Source organism: Dendropsophus ebraccatus, chromosome 9 (genome assembly GCF_027789765.1).
Source record: "Dendropsophus ebraccatus isolate aDenEbr1 chromosome 9, aDenEbr1.pat, whole genome shotgun sequence".
Lineage (NCBI taxonomy): Eukaryota > Metazoa > Chordata > Amphibia > Anura > Hylidae > Dendropsophus > Dendropsophus ebraccatus.
Window position 1 is genome coordinate 101,643,338 of NC_091462.1, and position 22,986 is coordinate 101,666,323.

General features: G+C 47.0%; 1 protein-coding gene across 1 annotated transcript in view; it reads right to left on the reverse strand.

The window, feature by feature from the left end:
* Positions 1–7,367: 7,367 nt before the first annotated feature.
* The window catches only part of XPO6 (exportin 6), a 33,868-nt gene continuing 18,249 nt past the window's right edge, over positions 7,368–22,986 (reverse strand). The window contains exons 8-24 of the mRNA XM_069984084.1: positions 20,918–21,044; positions 20,341–20,450; positions 20,062–20,170; positions 18,423–18,515; positions 17,332–17,401; positions 15,445–15,604; positions 15,273–15,365; positions 14,940–15,084; positions 14,060–14,206; positions 13,161–13,347; positions 12,905–13,060; positions 11,588–11,702; positions 11,326–11,497; positions 11,081–11,242; positions 9,973–10,071; positions 9,054–9,284; positions 7,368–8,007 (exon numbers count right to left, since the gene is read on the reverse strand). Coding sequence (XP_069840185.1) covers positions 7,906–8,007; positions 9,054–9,284; positions 9,973–10,071; positions 11,081–11,242; positions 11,326–11,497; positions 11,588–11,702; positions 12,905–13,060; positions 13,161–13,347; positions 14,060–14,206; positions 14,940–15,084; positions 15,273–15,365; positions 15,445–15,604; positions 17,332–17,401; positions 18,423–18,515; positions 20,062–20,170; positions 20,341–20,450; positions 20,918–21,044 — 2,278 coding nt within the window. The 3' untranslated portion in view covers positions 7,368–7,905. The remainder of the gene's footprint in view (positions 8,008–9,053; positions 9,285–9,972; positions 10,072–11,080; positions 11,243–11,325; positions 11,498–11,587; positions 11,703–12,904; positions 13,061–13,160; positions 13,348–14,059; positions 14,207–14,939; positions 15,085–15,272; positions 15,366–15,444; positions 15,605–17,331; positions 17,402–18,422; positions 18,516–20,061; positions 20,171–20,340; positions 20,451–20,917; positions 21,045–22,986) is intronic.

Sequence of the window (22,986 nt, forward strand, 5' to 3'; positions counted from 1 at the left end):
GTATACACCCTGCAGCTGCCCCGGTCATTGCCCGCTCATAACACCAGCACTGTGGAAGTGGCCCCCAGGGGCCAGGGCATCGCATCTGGGTAACGCCAGCAATGGTCTGCTGGCCATTGCTCCGAGTAATAGGAGCCGCAGCACCGAACCGGTGCAGTTTTCTATGTGCCACCCGGACGATCTTTAGCTGCTCCTCACAGCGCCCCCACTCCGTTATAGCACTGATATTGCTCCTAAATATCAAGCCGCCTCCTCCCCAATGGGAAAGATGACCCTGCCCCTTCCCTGTTTTAGATGATCCTAATTTTAATATGAGCAGCAACAATGCAAGTAACACAAAATGCAAAAAATGCAAAAACACAAAAAGATTTATTAATAACCACTTGTTAAAGGGGAATTCCGGATAAATAAGTTTTAACCACAGCGTGAATTCCAGAGCGAATGAAGTACATGTGTTTGTACCAGGTCTGTCGGTCATCATTCGTGGGCTGGTGCTGTGTCCTTGCCAGCCAATGTATATTCAGCACAGTATTACCAGTGCCTGCCAGATGCGGAGAGGAGGGTGCCAGGTATGGTAAAATGATAATGCCAGATGCGGAGAGGAGGGTGCCAGGTATGGTAAGATGGTAATGCCAGATGCGGAGAGGAGGGTGCCAGTTATGGTAAGATGGTAATGCCAGATGCGGAGAGGAGGGTGCCAGGTATGGTAAGATGGTAATGCCAGATGCGGAGAGGAGGGTGCCAGGTATGGTAAGATGGTAATGCCAGATGCGGAGAGGAGGGTGCCAGGTATGGTAAGATGGTAATGCCAGATGTTATAGGCAGACGTAAAGATGGTAATGCCAGATGTTATAGGCAGATGGTAATGCCAGATGTTAAAGGTGGTAATGCCAGTTGTTAAAAATTCCAGATGGTGATGCTAGATGGTAATTCCAGATGGTGATGCCAGATGTTTCTATAAATCTGTATGGAGCAGAGAGACACCAAACAATGATGGTAAGCAAAAAGGTGAAGGATACTTTATACTTCTATTACAGCTCACATCTCATGGCTCTTTATAGAAAAAAATAAATTAATAATTTCCTACAGAATATTCTAGGACTAGAACTGAAAAAGCTGAAATTTTTTTTATAAGTTCTAACAACACAGTAATGGCTGATATGTGGGGGCAACCAGCCATAACTATAGAGCATCCATTTCTGGGCACTCCATATGGTCTCCACCGCACTACTAATTCACAGAATGGCCGCTGTCAGTGAAGTTTATCCCAGCTGGTACTGCAGTACCAGCCAGAGGAACTTAATTTCTTTTGAATTGGAATGCGGACACATTCAGGTATGCCTGCGTTCCAATTCACCATAGCAGACAATGTAAAGTGCGGCCGAAGCCGTACTTTACATTGTCTGCACTGTCAGTTTTTTTGCGGCTGATATTCAATGAATAGGAGCCGCACAAAGCCGACGTGCGGCCGCAAGGAATCCCGGCCAGAGTGTATACAGAGTGTATACACTCTGGCCGGGATTCCATTGAAATCAATGCAATGTATTTTTTCATTTAATAACGGCCAGTGTTGCAATCTGCAACAATGGCCGTTATTAAGTGAAAAAATATGTTGTTGTGAACTTAGCCTTAAAATGCAAACAAGTAACACTTTAACTGTGTAAGTATAGGACAATGTGATGGGATTAGGCCCCTTATACGCGAGCCGATTATTGGCAAGGAGTGTTGCTAAAAACATATGGCCAATAATCGGCTGGTGTAAAGGTTTCAGCAATCAGCCGAGGAGAGGGAATACGCCCACTCAGCGGCTGATCAAATTTCTTGTGTGGGTGGCAAAATCTATCACTATCTTTGACATTTGTGAGCAGTAGGTATGACTACAGAAAGATCTTGTATACTCACAGTTTAGTCCACGATGTTCGGACGGCAGCAGAAGAACAATCTTATCCTAAAGGGCCTATTACACGGGTCCTTAAGAGGAGCAAATGAGCGCTCTCAGCGCTCGTTTGCTCCTTGTTCCCCGCTCGCTGCTGCCGCTATTCAGCGTGGCTACAGTGAGCGGGTGAGTGCGGGAGGGGCGTCGGGGAGCTGCGGGGGGGCTGCCCGGGTGATCACTGATCGTCCAGGCAGCCCATAGGATATAGCAGCGTCTGCTGCCGACGCTCCCATTCAACGGAGCGACGGCAGCAGATCGCTGCTACATCAGTCGCTTGTTTTTCAACAGGCTGATCGTTGCACTCTATTCCACGGAACGATTATCGTCCGTAGCGGCCGATATCGGCCCAATACGGACGATAATCGTTCCGTGGAATAGGGCCTTAAGGAATAACAAGAAGAAAGCTGACATGAAGAAGGTTTAGAGACACCCCGGGGGAAGAACGCACTGACTGACTCTCCAGCAGGCATTTCACATCCGGTGGCATCTTTGTGCAGCAGGATATGCCCCATGACTGGCACCACTAGATGGCGCCTGTGTGTGCAGATATATAGTGTGTGCAGACAGGTTTTGTATCAGGGTCTTCTATTGGGGCAGTAAGACGTGTATATGGTGGTGTGATCTATAATGTGTCTGTATGTTAGTGTATTGCATCTCTCTACTTACATAGCCAGCCTCCTCTTTCTCTGCAGAGCTCGACGCTCCTTCCTCTCCTCTCTCCGCTCCTTCTTCAGCTCCTTTGCTATATCCTTTTCGGTCTCCTCTCTATTGTACATGAAACATATATCATGTTATTTGTAACTATATAAAGACTGTGGGACATTATCCCAGTCTCTAGCACCAATGTAAGAGGATCAAACAGTGTGATGACTGACAGAAAAGTACGGGGTCTAACCTGATAGTCTCCAAAGTGGGCCGCCAGGGCTTTTTCTTATAGCCGCCACTGGTAGAGAACAGAACTGGTTAGGATAACATAACATAAATGGAATCTACAGAAAATATTCAAATGATTGGATTATTTTTTTCCTTCTACAAGATAGACAAGATAGACACCATACCTGAAAGTGTGAGGGGCCGAACGGACCAAGGAGAGCCATCTGCAAAAGAAGCCAGAAGAAGAAACATATTGACAAGTCTTCCACAACTAGTGATACATAGAACTACCCAGGAGATAAGTGGCCATGGGGTATAAGGAGATAGGTGGCCATGGGATATAAGGGGAAAAGTGGTCATGGGGTATAAGGAGAAAAGTGGTCATGGGGTATAAGGAGATAAGTGGCCATAGATAATAGATAGATACGGGATGGATAGTAATAGATAGATAGGAGATAGATAGATAGATAGATAGATAGATAATAGTGTTACACATAAAAAGGTAATATATAGATAGGGGATGGATAGTGATAGATAGATAGATAGATAGATAGATAGATAGATATAGGAGATAGATAGATAGATAGATAGATAGATAATAGTGTTACATATAAAAAGGTAATATATAGATATGGGATGGATAGTGATAGATATATATATATATCTATCTCTCGACGCGATTGTGGAGGAGCGATCCCCGCATCTGTACCAGGCTGTGGTCTGCGCCGTATTGGCGCTGATCCCGGTTCGGTAAGCTATTGCAATAAAACACCTATCTCATTGATCTATGCAGTATATCTATACCTGTTATAGACATAAAGAGAAACAAATAGCAAAGGGCATGGATTAAGGGTACCATAGGCCCCAGGCCCTTCAGAAGTTGTGGGCCCCCTGCTAACCATGCCCCATGCAAACATGGAGGATACATACAAACTTTCTGCACATGTTGTCACGGAGGGGGGATTAAGGGTACCTTGGGCCCCGGGCTGTTATTGCGCTCATCCAGCATCCCTCGCTTCATAGGACAGTAAAGCGGGGGGTACACCATTGTTGTGGCCCGAGCAGCTGGAACAGGAGGTAAAATAAATAGACGATAACGCTTCCAGTCACTTGTCCACCACCCAGGTCATCCACTAACAGTCTAGTCTCGTCACTAGCTAAGAGTCTGGACTGCAGGAACTTCACTCTGACCCTCCTTCCTCCCAGCCAAGAATGACCTGAAAAAGAGAAAAAGAAACAATTAGCAAGATGAAAAACAATGAACTCATGCAGTGGAGACTGAAGTCTTCCGCGACCTGATGGCAGCCGCAGCACCTCGCTATTCCGTCCCTAGCCGTGTGCTGTAACATCAGGTGGGCCCTGAGTTACGCGGTTAGCACGAAGTTCCACTTGACCACCAAAACGTGGACAAGCGCTTGTGGCCAGGAACGCTACATCTCCCTGATAGCACGCTGGGTCGTTGTGGAGGTGGGGACCCAGTGGCACCCAGGGATGGGCTACCTGCTACCACACCCAAGATTTAACTGGTGCTTGGAGAACTCACACATGCCTGGCCCACGTTTTGTAATTTGGGATTAAACTGTGTCTTTATAAAACTTTACTATGGGGGATCATCAGGGGACATTACTATGGGGGCAGGGTACATTACAATGGGGGCAAGGCAAGGGGCATTACTATGGGGGATCAGCAGGGGACATTATTATGGGGGTAGAGCAGGGGACATTACTATGGGGGATCAGCAGGGGACATTACTATGGCGGCAGGGCAGGGGGCATTACTATGGGGCAGGCAAGGGACATTAATATGGGGGATCAGCAGGGGAGAATATTATGGGGACAGGGCAGGGGACATTACTATGAGGGCTTAACAGGATATTTTCTATGGATGCTCAGCAGGAGACATTATTACTATATGGAGGACACAGCAGGGCGCATTATTACTATATGGAGCGCACAGCAGGGGCATTATTACTATATGGAGGCACAGAACTGGATATTACTACTATATGGAGGCACAGCAGGGGGCATTATTACTATATGGAGGCACAGCAGGGGCAATTATTACTATGGGGTACAGAAGTAGACATTATTACTATATGGAGGCAGAGCAGGGGCAATTATTACTATGGGGTACAGAAGTAGACATTATTACTATATGGAGGCACACCAGAGGACATTATTACTATGTGGAGGCACAGCAGGGTATCCTACATACAAGGGTAACCCACATTCCTACTCACTTTACTGTGCATGGTAGTAAACAGCGGAATTACTACTGTATGGGAACCTATAGGAGGGAAGAAGGGAAGGAAGTTGCTACATAAGTGCGGAGGTCAAGATGTTTGTCTGGCAGGTTCTGAAGAGATGAATTATAGCTGCAAGAAATTATCATGGTGGTCCGGGCCGGATGGAGAGGAAAAGAAAAGTACTGCCTCAGATCAAAGACGACGTCACTTGTGGTCACTGAATGATTTTTTTTTTTATTTTATTTCATAGAGTGTTATTAGGTAGGGGTGCCCGAGGTAAAAAGTAATAATGCTCCTGCTGTGCCCCAATATAAGGTATCTGACTACAATGGGGGGAGGTATCTGGCAGCAGGGGGCATACCTAGCTGCAGACAGCATATCCAGGGGGCACATCTGACTCCATGGATCATACCTGGCAGCAAGAGACATACCTAGCTGAAAGTGGTAGTCTAACTGCAATCGGTGTATCTGGGTGCAGGGGGCATATGAGGTTACAGGAGGCAGGGCATCAAGCTACAGGGTGGGCATTATTACTGGCCACAGGAGGCATTACTATATGACATTACTTGAGCATTATTACTGGGTCCTACAGGTCAGTCACATTGTTATGGGGGGATCAGATCTGAGAATCAATTGCTGACAGAGTTTCATCCAGAGCCTATGGCAGCAGTGTGATCCTGTCAATGTGCAATGTAGCCTCAGGGGGGGGGGGGAGGAATAAATGGATGGCGTCTGTAACCTGACGTGACATTTTAGCAACTAGCAGGAAGTTCCATAATGAGAAGGGGAAAGAGAAACAAATAGAAGACGTTGAGGAAGATTTCTCATAAGATTACAGAGGGTGGGGGAGGGGATGGAGAGCATAACCAAACTGTATAGGGGCTTCATTGGAGGTCCTGTGCTAACATGACCCCCCTTCCCTCTCCTCCTAACCACACCAGAAGACTGATGGCTTGGTTACAGCACAGCGCACTCTAGTGGCAATTTCACCCATTACAATATAAAGAAATGTTACCAAAACTTCAATAGGGAATGGGGACTGTACAACTGTAATTGCAGATTCCTGGAGGGCCCCCAAAATATCAATGCCACTCGATACATAAGCGTACCACCATGCTCACCAACCAATGCTACACAGTATACTACCTATATACTGGAATACTGATGACTCACCCCCATATCACATGTACCTTTGGTTTAGTTTTTACGATCCTTATGATTTAGGACTATATGATGGCTACTGGTCATGAGATGATGGGGTGCAGTGGGCCAAATGTCCCCATAGGTTTACAGCATCCAAAAGTTTTAATCAGTCAGGGTCTGGGTGTTCACTTGAATGAGTGGGGAGAAGTGTGTGGCCATGAACAGTCGGCATTTGACTCCCGGTGGCTTAAAGGGAACCTGTCACCCCTCGTGCCGGGGCAGAGCCCGGCCGACCACCTGGTGCAGACCCACATACTTACCGCTTCCACAAAGTCCCGACCCCGAGTAATCCCTTTCTGAAGCCGCGCACGCGCTGACCAGAGACAAATCCGATGTCCATAGAGAGCCATCATTCTCTATGTGCGTCGGACTCTCTGGTGAGCGTGCAGCTTTGGACAGGGATTTCTCAGTGGCGGGACCGGATCCAGGAGCGGGAAAGCGGTAACTATATGGGTTTGCCGGGCTCTGATGGGAGTCCGGCATTATGGGAGTTGTAGTTTTGCAACAGCTGAACAACAAAGGTTCCCTTCCCCTGCTCTAGTGCCACCTACTGGCGATAAATATCATGCATCTGTAAGTCAATGTTCAACCCCTAAAGAATGCTGAAATAGGACTACAGATATCAGTGAAACCAGAGACCGCAGTTTCAGGATCCTCACATCTACTCAATATAGAGCTGAGTGCCGGTTGGCAAAGTGAGAGGCCTTCGATGTATGCGGAAGTAATGCATCTCCTTAAAGAGAACTCCAAGGCAGTGTAGGGAATCTTATAGACCAGGCAATGCTTCCTGGGGGGGGGAATCTCTGGATAACCAGCAGCCTGTTCTGTACCAATGAGGGGCAAGAACCCCAAAACAGCTGTTCTCTTAAGGCTGAACACTGATGTACAGCGAAGCCATCTCCAACGTAAGGGCATGAGTAGAGATGAGTGCAACTCCAGCATGCTCAGGTCTGTCTGAAACGGAGCGCGCAGCATTTGATTAGAGGTGTTTGATGCCCTAGCGAGTCCTGGAATCCATGTTTTCCAGGCAGCATCCAACTTTTGCAGCCACCGGTGATCACATGCTGCACATTCGGGCCGTGCCCCTCAGTACTAAACAACCACCACATATTAAACAAGGCATTCATTTTATTCGCAAGAAGCGACTGCAATTTCACAATGGAATGATAACAAAAAACACAAGAAAAAAAAAAAAAATTATATAAAACAATACATATTAAAGTATGTGTACCCCAACCGACCGGGGGCAAATAAGTGGCCTATGCGGTCTTAAAATCCAGACGTCAGTGTCCATGATGGGTGACTGTCACCCACATTCTCCGTTATCAGGGAATGATGTTGAAGGTTTGTGAAATTGACGTTTTCTTTTTATACAGTTAAAAGACGAGGGAGCGTTTCCTTAACCTCTGAGCTACCAGAGGGATTTATAACAACCCTTTAAACAAAGGGATTAAAGTGGAGTAAACAGGGGAGGCACTGAAATCTCGCAGAGAGAAAGTGCTAAAACTAGTTAAAAAACAAAAAAAAATTATGAACAGAAGAAATACGGGATGAGTGAAGGAGCAAGATTCACATCTGTAGCGGGTGAGTTAAGACTATCAATGCAAGATTCAGGCTTGGGGGGGGGGGGGGGGGGGAGCTGGTTGTGTCACAGTTTCACAGTTCCGGGGGGGAGGCTGTCGTTGCAGAGTCTGTAATACCGGAGGTCGTTGACCAGACGATGCACACTCTGGGTAAACGAAGGCAGGTCCTGGAGGGGGAGAGAAGACTAGGGTTATTTATTGCATTGTGATAGAGTAAAGAGGATGTCCAGCTTAGAAAACCCATTGTCATATATCCGATTTGGGATCCTCATCTCTGAATGGAAAGAGAGTCTCCTGCCCTGGAGGACCTAACCTGTCCGGCATTACACAGACATCCAATTGAATTGAATGGACATTGTGTAATGCCTCATTTCTCCTGTGATGGAGCTATATGGAAACTAAATACTAATTTCCAGCTCTCATCACAGATTACCGCTGATTGAGGGTTCTGATCAGTTATCCATCCAGGCATCCTTTGAATTCCCAAAGCGGAGAATCGCTTTTCACACAAATGGGTTATCAATAGAGATGAGCGAACCTCGAGCATGCTCGAGTCCATCCGAACCCGATAGTTCGGCATTTGATTAGCTGGGGCTGCTGAAGTTGGATAAATCTCTAAGGTTGTCAGGAAAACATGGATACAGCCAATGACTATATCCAGGTTTTCCACATAATCAAATGCCGAACGAACGGGTTTCGGATGGATTAGAGCATGCTCGAGGTCCGCTCATCTCTAGTTATCAATGCATGTTCAGTGTTGGTACAACCCCCTAAGGATCCACACAGAACAACATGAATCAAGTGCAGCAGTTCCTTAACTGTTTATCTGGACACAAGGTCATGTATATAAGTGTGGATGTGTCTAGTTCAGCTCAGCCCATCGGGGAGCTGTGCCTGGCAGCTATAAAGGTACTGGGGCAGGTCACACTCCATGAAGGTGATTGGTTACCTTTACGTGCAGAACCAGACACAGCCACACATTAAAATGGTGAGCTATAACTTGGGATGACCCCTTTAACAATACAATGACTACCAGTATGGCCCATTTCTTGTACATTGTATGTAATGCACATCAGAGATTGTCTAGTTACAGACTGCGGGATTAGTACAAGGATGAAGTAGCTGCTATTCATGATCCCCCCCCTCTCCTCCCCCCACCAAGGTTAAACGCAGTCCTACCCACAAAACTGTAGACGCAACAAGCCATTCTCACCCTTTCCATCTTGAAGTTGCGGGCAAGGACATTCTTCTGACCGCTATCTAGGCCTTGGCAGCCGGCTAAGAATTCGGGTAAGAAGGCAGAAAAGAAAGTGCTGAAGTCCACAGATGCCATGTTGTAGACAGCGATGCCTATCTCCTCTTGGAGAAGATCATGGGACTTGTGGATAAGAACCTGAAGTAAAACACTGACAAACTGCGGCAGCATCATGGCCCGGAACAGCTTCTAGAAGAGACAGAACAGACGTGATGAGAGGAGGATTGAAAGTCACAGGAATTGCAGATTAACAGGTCCTGCTTCATACTGGGTAGGCAGATGCTCAGGACATACATTGCCTACTGGCAATTTAAAAGAAATGAGTAAACCTCAAGCGCTTTAGGGTTTGTGTGAACCTGAGCATGCTGCATTTGATTAGCAGTGGCTGAAGAAGTTGGATGCAGCCCTAGGGAATCCTAGAAAACATGGATATAGCCTATGACCTATGGCCGTATCTATGTTTTCTAGGCAGCCGTAACTTCTGCAGTCACCGGTAACAAAAAACAGCGTGCTCAGGTTCGCACAAATCCTAAAGCGCTTGACATTCGCTCCTTTCTATTGTTTACTTAACCCAGTATACAGTTCAGTGACTGTGCAGCCAGGGCTGCAAGGACAGTCACTAGATCTTTGGTGCAGCCCTTTGCTCGGCCGTCGACCAAAGATCTATTACACCAGGAGGTGACAGGACGTCCAACGGCTGATGATTTCTAGGCAATTTGGGGTGGCCTGATTGGCTGATCACTGGTCTTGTTACACATGGTGATATTGGTCTGGTTTGACTGATCATTGCCCTGTGTAATAGGACCTTAAGGTAGGATTATAAAAGTTGCCCGGTTTAATAAAGTCTCAATAAGGTTAGCCTAGCCTTACACCTCACCTTATGATACAGTTTGTGTTTGCTGTTCAGGGTCTCCAGATAACCAAGATTTTGCTTGAAAAGATGGATATCAGGCTGCAGAAATGACTGACCAAAAGCCTAGGGGGAAACATAGGAGGAAACAAAGGACTGATACTAATATACAATAGATAGATACATACTACTACTACTACTGAAATCGGAATCCCCCTTTAACTATGCAGCCAGGACTTCACAAGACTAGTGCTAGCAGATTGCAACTTTCATTTTTTTTAAAAAAAGCCTCAAATCAAATGGCCTCCCAGCATCCCCTCACCAACCTTCACCGACACAGCTCCCCCAGTTTGGGTATAGGAAGATATTTATCACTCAAGGCTAATGGAGGTGGGAAGAAGCCACTAAGGATACTATTACACCAAACTATTATTGGCCAATTACCAGCCTATAATCATTTTGTGTAATAGGTCATGTTTTGAATCAACAACAGCCGACATCGTGCATCGATGTCGTTGATTTAAAGCAAATCCTAAAATTCTGATAACCATAGTGATAGTCTGCTGGCCATGGTTCTGTGTAATAGGAGGGGTGGCAGCAGACTCTCTCATATGGGCCACCTGGACGATCTAAGAGCCCTATTCCACAGGAATGATAATTGGCCCCATTTGGCCCGATTCGGATGATTATCGCTCAGTGGAATAGAGAGAACGATTAGTCGATGACAGTGTCATCGGCTGATCGTTCATTTAGGGCCAGACCTAAAATCATCGTTCCCCCACCGAGGGGAATGTATGCTGCAAGGACATCGGTAACTATGTCCCTGCAGCCCTTGCTCAACGATCATCGGGCCTAGTAGATCGGCGCTCGTTTACATCGTTGATCGGGCCCTGCTTGGCCTGTGGAATAGGACCCTAAGGATCATCTGGGCAGCCCCCCCCCCCCTGCAGCTCCCTGCTCAATGTCTGTGCTATTAAGACTAACAAGGGGGAAAGCGGGCGCTGACCTGACAGATCACTGCTTGCTTGCTCTGAAATACCTGGCTGTTTAATAGGGCCCTAAGGCTCCTGGTTCGGGCAGCATGAAAGTGATGATCAGTCCCCTTTAGGAGCACAGAAGTGAGTAGAGCACTGACCTGCATGACACCAATGAACTGTGCCTGGTTCTCCATGGGCTCATCCCCACCATCTCGGTGCACGCTGGCTAGAACTGAGGATCGGTAGAAATACCTCCAATTGTGATGGAGGAGCTGGAACAGCAGCTCGAACAGCTCGGCTTTTACATCGGGGGATGGACGCTGTAGGGGCAACGGTGTATAAATCAGTAGATGGGAATGACAAAGGTGTGAGGAGCCAACCTCCTAGAGCAATGCCCCCTTACCTCTGCAATGATGGGATAGAGCTGCTCCATGCACAGGGACAGGATACTTGGCAGGAAAGGCTTAAAGGCTGGACCAGGTTCCTGGACTACAACCTGCAGGATCTTCAGAAACTTTTCCACCACGTGGCAGCCGGCACTGCCTTCCTGTAGTATACTTTCCGCCAGCTGCTCCCTGCAGGTAGAATATGACGGAATGAGACCTGGACACAATAACCCGATCATCATGGGACCGATCAGCGTGTGTACCACCTAGCACGGTTACCTGGTAAACATGTTCAGGAAGGTCTGTATAATCTGCTCTGTAAACGGCACCCCCATTTGTACCCTGAGTCCTTGGAATAAGGCCAAGAAAAAGCTGAGCATCTCCTCAGTCACATCTAGGGAGCGGGGAGGGAAATCAGAAGATGAGATACACAGAAAGAACAAAGTATACAGCAAGTCCCGCTATGTCCTCCCAGCCCAATTCATCAGCCGGCCACTTGGGACCTGCAAGAAGCAACGTGACAGAATATCCCTTTTGTACAGTGAACATATCCTTTTCCCTAGGAGACCTGTTCTAATTTCACAACAAGTGTATGTGGCTGCTAGACAGAGCATTGTATAATCCCTCTACAGAGGCCAGGGATAAGGCACGGAGCGTTCCCTGACTGAAGTGTTAGATGCTGCTTCAGGTCACACACCTGACAATAACACCTAGACCAGGGGGTAGAGAACCTTGTCTCTCCAGCTGTTGCAAAACTACAACTCCCAGCATGCCTGGACAGCTAAAGCTTTGGCTGTCCAGGCATGCTGGGAGTTGTAGTTTTGCAACAGCTGGGGAGCCAAGGTTCCCTACCCCTGACCTAGACCTTGTCACATCAAGTCTATACACAGGTATGACAATATAGCAGGATCTACCAAAAACCTTATCATTATGGAGACTGACCAGACCCATAATCAATACTAGAATCCTCAATGACCCTAAGAAAAACAAAAAAGGGAGTGAAGGCCTGCAGCCTCTTGGTGTCTTAGCGGTGCTACGCTGAGGTTCCTCTGGGACCCTGATGTATTGGAAAAGACTGAAGGGTAAACAGGGCTTAAAAGTGTTATCCAGCGCTACAAAAACATGGGCACTTTCTTTCAGAGACAACACGACTCTCGTCTCCAGTTCAGGTGCGGTTTGCAATTAAGCTCCATTGATCTGCACCCAAAGTGAAGACAAGAGTCGTGCTGTCTCTGGAAGAAAGTGCCCATGTTTTTGTAGCGCCGGATAACCCCTATAATACTTACTTAAAAGATCTGTGGTAGATCCAGAAGTTCCACCCCACAAACAGCAGATGGCGATGCGCCATTAATCTTTGAAATGCAAATACCACATTACTATTGCTACGTTTTTCCCATGTGCTGTCGCTGTTCTGCACCTCCCGGGTTATCCGCCAGAGATGCAATCCACGCATCTAGCGGACACAAACTACATCCGCCACCTGCAGAATCCTATAGCATTCATACGGCAAAAGATGACCAGGAAGTATAGTGGACACTAAACAGCTTTATCTACTATAGGTCAAAGAAAGAGCCATCAGCCATAGGACCCACATACCTGACTGGTGAATGTATGCTGGGAAGAGAGCAAGAGAGAGCTGGGCCGACTCCTGCATAGACTGGTAACAGATCTGCCGAGACTTGGTGCCCTCGCCAGAGATGTTCTCTACAATATCCTTCAATACGCTGAGTGTCTGACAGATGACACGCTTAGCTGTTAGAAGACAACAGAAGAAACAGTTAGGTATAGATGTATAGGTAGCGGTACATTATAGCGAGGAATGCAATGATAGCCGAGGGGTTCTGCTACTCACTGGCCTCAAGCTGGCCCTTCCTCTGAGGAGGAGCGCTGCCCTTCAGCTGGCGGTAGTCTCGGGTCAAGCTGTTCAGGAGGTTGGCATGATGACTGGAGCGCTCTGCCCACTGCTGCTCGCTCTCTGGGACATTTGGCCACGGGAGGAGGAGGACATTAGACAAAGCACGACACAGCAGCACCTGAGCCTGCGGGAAGAAGAGACAACAAAGAGCAATCATTACAAATGGTAGGAGATGGTAAAATGCACTAAAACATGGCAGATCCAGGGAACACAGAATCACACGAAATCCCACACTTCCTAGGGGCAGGCCGACTCCTGACTGATCCTTTGGTAAAGGGAGTCATTATCAGGCAGGGTGATAGCTTGCAGCCCAAGTGCCAGATAATGATCCTGACTGCCAAGAAATCCTTACTTTTTAATCAAGAGAGTCACAATGCCTGTTCACACGTTCTGGTGATGTGGTGGTTACTAATATGGAAGATCATCATGGAGAGAATCCTTGTGTCCAGCTCCGTCTCCTTAGGAGCTTCCTATTGATTACGTAAATGGAATAAAGGCCTTGTTTACAGCGGTCTATTACTGGGCGGCCAGGCTGCAAGAACGATTGCTGGATCATTTGTGCGATTCTTTATATTCATCATTGGCCGCACAAGCTGCTTACACAGGACCATGTGCAGCCAAAGATTTTTAGTTTCCACAATATTTTATTATAGTTGTCAGAATTTTTATCAGTCGCGCAAAAGATGCCGACAGACTAGTGCAACAATGCGAGACGACAAGGGTCACATTGTGCGTTATGCACCAACCACAAACATCCATAAGTAGGTGACATCCTCCATTATATGGTCGCACTGTTCTATGGTAGCCAAGTAACATACTTATGTGAGGGGACCCACCTCTTCTGGTAATCTCTGCGCAGAGTTGTCGGTCACGCGGCTGAACACCTTCTGGACGGCAGGAATGTTGATAAGGAATACGGGCCGCACTGTTGTTGCCACAGAGACCAGCAGATGGCATGCTGAGAGCAGCAGCTTTTCTTGTACCTAGAAAGACTCAAGAGTAAAGATCCATTCTACCTGCGTCTGCAGCGCATGCTACAGGTCTGTATACACCTCAAGCTCCCAGGTCCCCTGTGCACGGAATAGGCAATGCTATTCAATAAGTCAGTACCAATGACTCATCTACAAGACAAAATTAGTGTTTTGGTCTCTAATGAATGAATGGGGGTCTATGGATACATTTGATGGATGCGTTGTTAGCGATTAGAGATGAGCGAACCGGGTTCGGGTCGATCCGAACCCGAACGTTCGGCATTTTAGTTTATGCCGCCTTAAATAAAAGGATACAAACTAGTGACAGAAATGCTGAACAGATCGGTGTATTCGTTTATTCTGTTCAGCTGTTTTCCGTATATGAAGGCGAGTGGGCTTCATGCCAAACCCCCTACCAGCTGGTGAATGACAGCTGTGTGGCTATATGGCAGTCACCTGTCTATACTGTAATCAGCAGCAGGTGGGCTGAGTGTGCTGGTGCTAATCAATATCCAGGACTACTGAGCATACGCACATAATGGAAAGGACTAGTTTGCCATGCTCAGAGTGGTTGATAGGGCAGCATAAACCTTCTGACAGACTCTTAAGCTCAAATGAAACAACCTAAATGCCCTTTTAAATGACCCAATTATCAGCAATAAGCTTTCCTATGAACGCTCGATCAGACTATCATCAGCCAGTGTAAAAGTGATTAGTCAATAAGTACGATACCCGGACCACCTACCTTTGTGCTGATGAGCGGGGGTAGTGCCTCCATTGCGGTGGAGATGATAGACATAAACTGCTGAGGGTTCTGGTGTTGAACCTCACTGTAGAATCGAGCGAGCCAGTGGGAGTAAGCCTGTAGCGCTGCCAGGGACTGGGCATGGCTGCCGAAGGTAAACACATACAGATATTATGTACTTTACAAACCTATAGGCGGATCTGTTACTGCTACTCATCAATAATATAACATGCCAGGCCGCCAACTCACAAGGCACCTGCCAAGTAGAAGTAGAAACCCCGCACAAGTAGTCTCTAAACTCCCAGACTAAGGGTGCCAAGATGAAATACTCACACATCTACGAGGTCTGGCTTCAGCACGGATGGCACCGCCGTTTCCATATTGTACGGTTTGATCTCAGAGCCATACAATGTGACTTTGACCAACCTGACGAAAATAAGGGGGGGGGGGGATTTAATGTCTTAATTCTAAGATTTTGGTTATCACCTATAGTGGCGGTTATTACCTTTCTACAACAGTAAGGGCATCATTGAAGCGTGCCTCAAACACGTCCCCGATGAAGTACTCAGCGAGTCTCCCGACAGCCTGAAGGAGGGAGCTGAGGTCACGCAAGGAGCAGTGCAACCGACGGCAGTCATTTTCCGCTGTCACATTGAGACGCTGTTCTATAAGAAACATTCATGAAAAAACTTATATTATTATTTGGCTGCCACCTATGGAATTGTACATTACTGGAAGCTAATCCAATAAGAAAGCAGGACACAGAGTCTGCAGCCGCCACCACCCTAGCTGTATCGTATCCCAGCGGCTGGAATCACAAGGGGATTGATGCAATGGTAACATTCACATATCGATTCCTTCTGTAGCTGAGAATTTCTCAAAAATGAATTTCATTATATTCCTCTTACTGCTGAAACCCAAAACCTCCCGCACCTCTGCCCGGTATCACAACCCACTCTTGTCAGTGCAGTTTCCCATGATGCAATGTTTCTGTGGCATCCCTAACCCGCACATCAGTCCCTTTGCCAGTTTTACATCATTTCCAAATACAAGGCTCTGAATAGTTAATTCTGTAATTCTTTACATGCCCAGATCTCCTGTTTAGTTCCAGTGCTATAACCACTCAGGTAATACTCAGTTTCAGGACTTTTAGTGACTAATAACACAGAGGATGAAAGACTTGTCCCAATGTAAAACCTATTACAGCTGAGTGGTTTTTTCCCCCCACAAAATGTTATTGTATTTTTCAGAATACAATAAGGTATCAACAAAAAGAGCATTGATAATGCAGAGCATCCAGATGAGTGTTTGTAACCATTGTTTCCAACCTAGGCACTCCGAGGCAGCCTCTGTGCTGACAAACTTACAGTGTTCCTGTTACTTAAAAAAAAAAAACATTAACAGATCAAAAGTTTTTATTGGTTGAGGTCTGGGTGTTCAGACCCCCATTGATTACCAGATCAAGGGGGGGGGGGGAAGAAGTGCTCGGTTAAGCGATTCTCTCCCCATCTCACTTAACACTACAAGCGATGGATTCTATAGAAAGTCTATGGAAAGTCTGTGCAGCAATAAGTGCTTAAAGGACAACTCCGGCGGGACCTAAAAAAAAACAAAAAAAAAAAAACACACACACACACACACACACACACACACTTTATACTCACCATCCCTCCGGTGACGATCACCACTTGAATCTCCTGCTGGCCGCGACTCCGTCACCTCTGACCGGCGTCTTCGGGACTGCCTCACTTCAGGGTTCAAGTGAAGTGAATGAGAGAGAAAAGGCTGCCGATGCGCATGCGCACCGGCAGCCTTTTCATTGGCTGAAGCGCATCACATGGCTTCCAGCAAGCTCAGCCAATCAGGGGCCACACAGCTTATTTACACACATTACAAACTTATATAAAACTTTGTAATGTGCATTAAATAAGTTAAAAAAGAAAATTGCCGGAGTTGTCCTTTAAGTGGTGGGGGTTCGAACACATCAAAAATTCATTTTATTTTTTTTTTTTTAAGTGACAGGTACACAGAATAGCTCACATAGGAATTGCTTACACTGAATACAAGTGTAGAAAATGGCTCCCATATACAGTGGGGGAAAGTCAGCAGCACCAGCAGACCGTCTATTGTGTATGGCGACCTCCCAACTCTCCTTTAACGGATGATGAAGGGAAGAGTAGGATCAGGCATGTTGGATTTCAACTGTCCAAACCTTTTGTTCTCAGAAAAATAAGCCACCACCATAGGAGCCCCTGTCACTGATGGCTAAATAGGCAGAAGTACCCAGCACAGAGCTGATCCCCTCTCATCAGTGAGGTTGTGGTCCCACATTAGAGATTAGTTACATCATTACAAACCCAACAAAGTCTTACCAATAGCCAGTGATACCCACCTGCCCCAGTGTTCACTATGCACTGCTGTAGCCCCAGATAGACCTCCAAGTTCTCCCTAAGAGCAGCAAACTGCAAAAAAAAACAAAGAGACATCATATGACATCACTATGGAGGACACCGCATCTTTGTGCATTACATGTATAGAGCACCAATGTTAGTAAGAAGGGTGTAATGCTGCGTTTCCCCTGTGGTGGCGCTGCAGGAACACTGAACACTTGTTATCAGTTCATTGCTGGGTGACTGCATAAAGTAATGCAGAAGGTCACATAAGCAGCTACACGTCCCAATACACAGCATCCCCGACCTGAAGCGGATCCACCCCCCAATAAAAATTCATGTTCTACAACAAAAGTAGTAACATCTCAGCCGACGAAATTACCTGCAGGAATAAAGCATTTCCCACTGGGGACATTACCGGAGAAGATGGAGGGAGTTTCAGGGAAGGCCACTTAGAACTAATCCTCCAATTTACTAAAAATAAAACCACAAAAAAAAGGCCATGGTGCTGGAAATTGGATTGTAAAGGCAAAATGTCCGTGACTATGTGAGCCGATAAAGATCTGAAACCTCGGCAGACGGGAAAATGAATAGAACGCAATCTGGCTCCAGACATCCTTTCATCTGCTCCATTATGGCTCAGAAGGGTTTTCTTTTTCCAAGGTAACACATAGGTTGAGTATTAGAAGAATGGAGATACATAGGCGGCTTGTGAGCGGAAACACACACACACACACACATATATATACATATATATATATATATATATATATATATATATATATATATATATATATATATATATATATATATATATATATATATATATATATACATATATACATATACCATACATATACATATATATATATATATCATGCTCTTTCTATATAGATCATAGGGAACCTTGGCTATCCAGCTGTTGCAAAACTACAACTCCCATCATGCTTGGACAGCCAAAGCTTTAGCTGTGGCTGTCCAGGCATGATGGGAGTTGTAGTTTTACAACAGCTGTCTACCCCTGCATTACAATGTTATGTGTAGTATTAACAAGTATGGGGAAATCCTCTAAGGAAAAGAGCTTTGTATTTACCAAGGTACTAAAGGCGTGGGTGGGGAGCAGCTCCATGATTTTGGCTACCACCTCCAGGCTGTGACGTAGATATCTCTGCCACTCCGTCTGCTGCTGTAGAACAAGACACAACATAAGGGTCAGTATAAACATTTGTGGATTCTTGCAGCAATTGGTGATAGTGAGTGAATAAAGCACCATCTGAGCATGTGTGGTGCCACTCCGTGCACATGGGAGACCAGGGCCACGTTCTCATGTTCTTTGGGGGTCTCAAAGGGCGGATACTCACTACCTAACTCTGTGGATGTGTTTTAACCTTGGGATAATCTTTTTAAAAAGGGAATATGTCGTCTTTATTTCATGCTTATGCCCCTATTCCACGAGTCGTTTGGAGGAGCAAACGAGCGCTATTAGCGCTCGTTTGCTCCTCGTTCCCCGCTCGCTGCCACCGGTATTCAACGCGGCTGCAGCGAGCGGGTGAGTGCAGCAGTGGCTGCTCGGAGGATCGCTGATCGTCCGGGCAGCCCATAGGATATAGCAGCATCTGCTGCCGACGCTCCTATTCAACGGAGCGACGGCAGCAGATCGCTGCTATATCAGTCGCTTGTTTTTCAACATGTTACACCGTTGCACTCTATTCCACGGGACGAATATCGTTCGTAGCGGCCGATATCGGCCGAATACGAACGATATTGCTCCTTTAAACGACCCGTGGAATAGGGGCTTTAAAGGGCCAAGGAGGCAGTGCTGAGCTGCAGTATGCATGCCTCCTCCCTCCCCCACCCCTACCCTGCCTTGCGTGTTTGATATACAATGCTTATCTTTTAGCAAGGAGCCCTGTACATCAATTAGTCAAGGCAGAGAAGGGGTGGGGGAGGGGGGGGAGGCACGTATGCTGCGACTCAGCAACACCTCCTTGACAATTGATCTCAGAGCATGTAAAAAAATTCCCTTTAAGGGTGCCTTCACACCTACCGGATCCACAGCGGATCTCACTTCTGCGGATTCGGTACCATTCACCCCTATGATAGCACATATTCGCAGCGGGATTAACATCCCGCTGTGAATATGTGCTTTAACCCCCCGCTGTCCGCAGCCCCGCCGCCGCATTAGCCCATCCTCGGCCACATCCCCCATCTCCGGCCGCATCCTACATCCCCTATCCCTAGGCGGCGCGGCTGCAGTGAGGCTCCGCTCCCGCTCATTAGCGGGACCGGAGTCGGGAGCCTCACTGCAGCCGCGCCGCCGAGCAGGTACTTTATGCTCTCAGCGGCAGGCTGCAGGATGCAGCCGGGGATAGGGGATGCCAGCTGCTGGATGCGGCGGGGGATGGGGGGACGCGGCCGGAGATGGGGGAAGCGGCCGAGGATGGGCTAATGTGGCGGCGGGGCTGCGGACAGCGGGGGGTTAAAGCACACATTCACAGCAGGATGTTAATCACGCTGCGAATATGTGCTATCATAGGGGTTAATGGTACCGGATCCGCAGCGGTTCTCGCTTCGACTCCGCAGAAGTGAGATCCGCTGTGGATCCGGTAGGTGTGAAGGCACCCTAAAGGTATTTGGTCCCTTATGAACCAGAGCCACCTAACTAAAGTTTTGTACTGCATCTCAGCATGCCCCACAAATGGGGGCCACAGTGAATGTACCGCTACACTTACATCATCGTCTAGAGTCTCGTCATCCAGCTCCTCCAGTTGTGTCTGGTTGTATCGGAACTGGATCCGATTCAGCACCTCAGTGAGCAGCAGCACCAGGGCATCTTCGTACCTGTGAAGGATATGTTATTAGTATAACACATGACAGCAGCTAGACACTCCTCACCCATCCACCTTAGTAGACAGCTCTATTCTATATAGCCTTATGTGTAAGACAGATTAGCACACTGACCCCCCCCCCTCCCCAATCTTACCACCATATCATCTGTGAAGACCCCTTACCTGCCAATAATGGCCTCTCTGTCTTCTAGCCGGTTTCTTATCTTGTTTGTTAGATAGTCTAAAAAGAGCGCCCAGATGTCGAGACACGAGAGGTAACCTTCATGTGTCGGCTGCAGAGACAGAAACGAGGGATAATGGACATCACTTAGTGAAATAAGGAGGAAGGGAAAAAGACCCATCTACCAAATTCTCCAAGGTAGTAAGACTACAATATTAAAGATGGAGGATGTGACCATATGACATGACAAAGAATTCTTTTTTTTTTTGCGATCAATTGGCTCTTGGGAAGCACTTACTATATTACAGTTTAGTACAACCTTAAAGTTGTCTATATGGCCATATTGTTTCAAGGGTATTTCAACAAAGGTGTTCTCACAAGGATCATTGCTTCTAGAGAGGATGAAACACTTCAACCTATGGAGGCTCACAGAGTGCTTACAGCTCCACAGTACAAGGCCAGAGAGATGCCATATATCTCTGTACAGGCTCCATGGTGTGAATAAAGCCTGAGGTAGGTGCTCTGCTCACAGCTGCCCCAGAACCTTAAAGGGGCCCATGGAAAAGCCCGACACGTTACCTGGTGAAAGGTGTATTTGAAGAGTAGTGCCAGGAACTCAACTACAGGGAACTGGGCATTGGATTCTATCCTCCTCAGGTGGACGCTAACAAAGAGCCGAAGGAAGTCTGTAAACTTTTCCACATAACTGAGGATAAAAGAGAGGAGGTTAGTGATGGAAAACTGTGCACCGCATATTCCCACACAGAATGGCAGTTCCTAAACCGCCATATAACCAGGTAGAGCCGCAGGTCCAGGAAAGTTGGCAACTTCTCCGTGTGAGAGGGGGGGATGGAAGCCGTCCAGCTTTCCTTGATATGACTTTATAAAATTTAACCCTCCAGGGAAGGAAAGCTGCTGCCACTCTGATACTTAGCCCCTTAAAGTGTCACTGTCGTAAAATTATTTATTTTTTGCAGAAATCAATAGACCAGGCGATTTTAAGAAACTTTGTAATTGGGTTTATTAGCCGAAAAATGCATTTTTATCATGAAAAAGCAGTTTAAAGCTCTCCCCTCCTGTCTTCATGGTTTTCTATGGAGGGGGGAGGGATGGAGGGAGATGAGGCACCAAAACAGGACAACAAAGAGTTAATTTACAGCTACATCACCGGGCTACCTCCTGAGGTAAGCACTGACCTCTGAATAGAGGCTTTCACAAAGGTCCAGCTGTGTAATCCTTTGTTATTTGCTGCCAACTAATCTCCTCCCTCCTCCATAGAAGAGACAGGGGCATGACTGATGCAACAAGACGTGATTTCCTGATAATGAGCAGTGAATGAGAAAGAGGAGACGGGGGGGGGGGGGGGGGGACCTGGGGAAAGTCTTTTTGAATGCAGATGGCGGCATATTTGCCTAATTAATAGAGATGAGCGAACCTGGAGCACGCTCGAGTCCATCCAAATCCGATCGTTCGGCATTTGATTAGCGGTGGCTGCTGAACTTGGATAAAGCCCTAAGGCTATGTGGAAAACATGGAAACAGTCATTGGCTGTATGCATGTTTTCCAGACAACCTTAGAGCTTTATCTAACTTCAGCAGCCCCCGCTAATCAAATGCCGAACGTTCGGGTTCAGATGGACCCGAACCCGGTTCGCTCATCTCTACTAATATATCCAATTACAAAGTTTCTTAAAATCGCCTGGACTATTGATTTCTGCAAAAAAAAAAAAAAAAAAAAAAAAAAAAAAAAAATTAACGACAAGGACACTAAGTCCAACTTTGTTGTGAGTATTGGGACACAAATAGGAAATACCAGAGGCCCCTTTTGGGTCAAAGTCTAAGGGCCCTATTACACGGAGCGATAATCGGAGACAATGATCAGCCGATGAAATGACCATCAGCTGATCGTTTCTTTAGGTCTAGACCTAAAACTATTGGCCGCCGACCACACATCGCTAGGTGTGAGTTAGTAAATGAATTACCTGTCCGTGCTCCCGGACTCCTGTGCTCTGCATACATCCTGGTGCGGTGGCTTCAGAGTGGCCTGTATGAGCTGACAGGCCGCTCAGCCAATCACTAGGCACAGCGGCGGTCCCGGACAGGGATTGGCTAAGCAGCCTGTCAGCTCATACAGGCCACTCCGAAGCTGCGGCCACAGGGACACATACAGAGCGCAGGAGAACACTGCGAGCACGGACAGCTAATGAATTAACTGTTTGGGCAAGGGCTGCACGGACACGGTCCACGAATCCCTTGTTAAACGATTATCGGGCCGTGAAATAGGCCCAGTAAACAAGTGCCGATCTAGCAGATCAGTGCTCATTTACAATCAGGCCTGCATTGGCCCGTTTAATAGGACCCGACTCAGTTGCGAGTATTGCGACATGACAAGGGATTACCAAAGCTGGCATCCAGCCACAGACAGCTGTTTTGGGGTATCACCCCTTGTCAGTGTGGAGTTGATATAACTTAGCAGACAGAAACAATATGGGCCTTGTAATAACTTAAGAGATGACACACGGTAGCTCCGGCCTGGGGTGTGTGCTGCCCTCATCAGGTCAGGGTGACCAGAGACGACAGAGGAGGCACAATGTTCTCACATACAAGCAGCGGTGCCCATGCTATGGCGTTTCTTTCATCCGGTCCCTT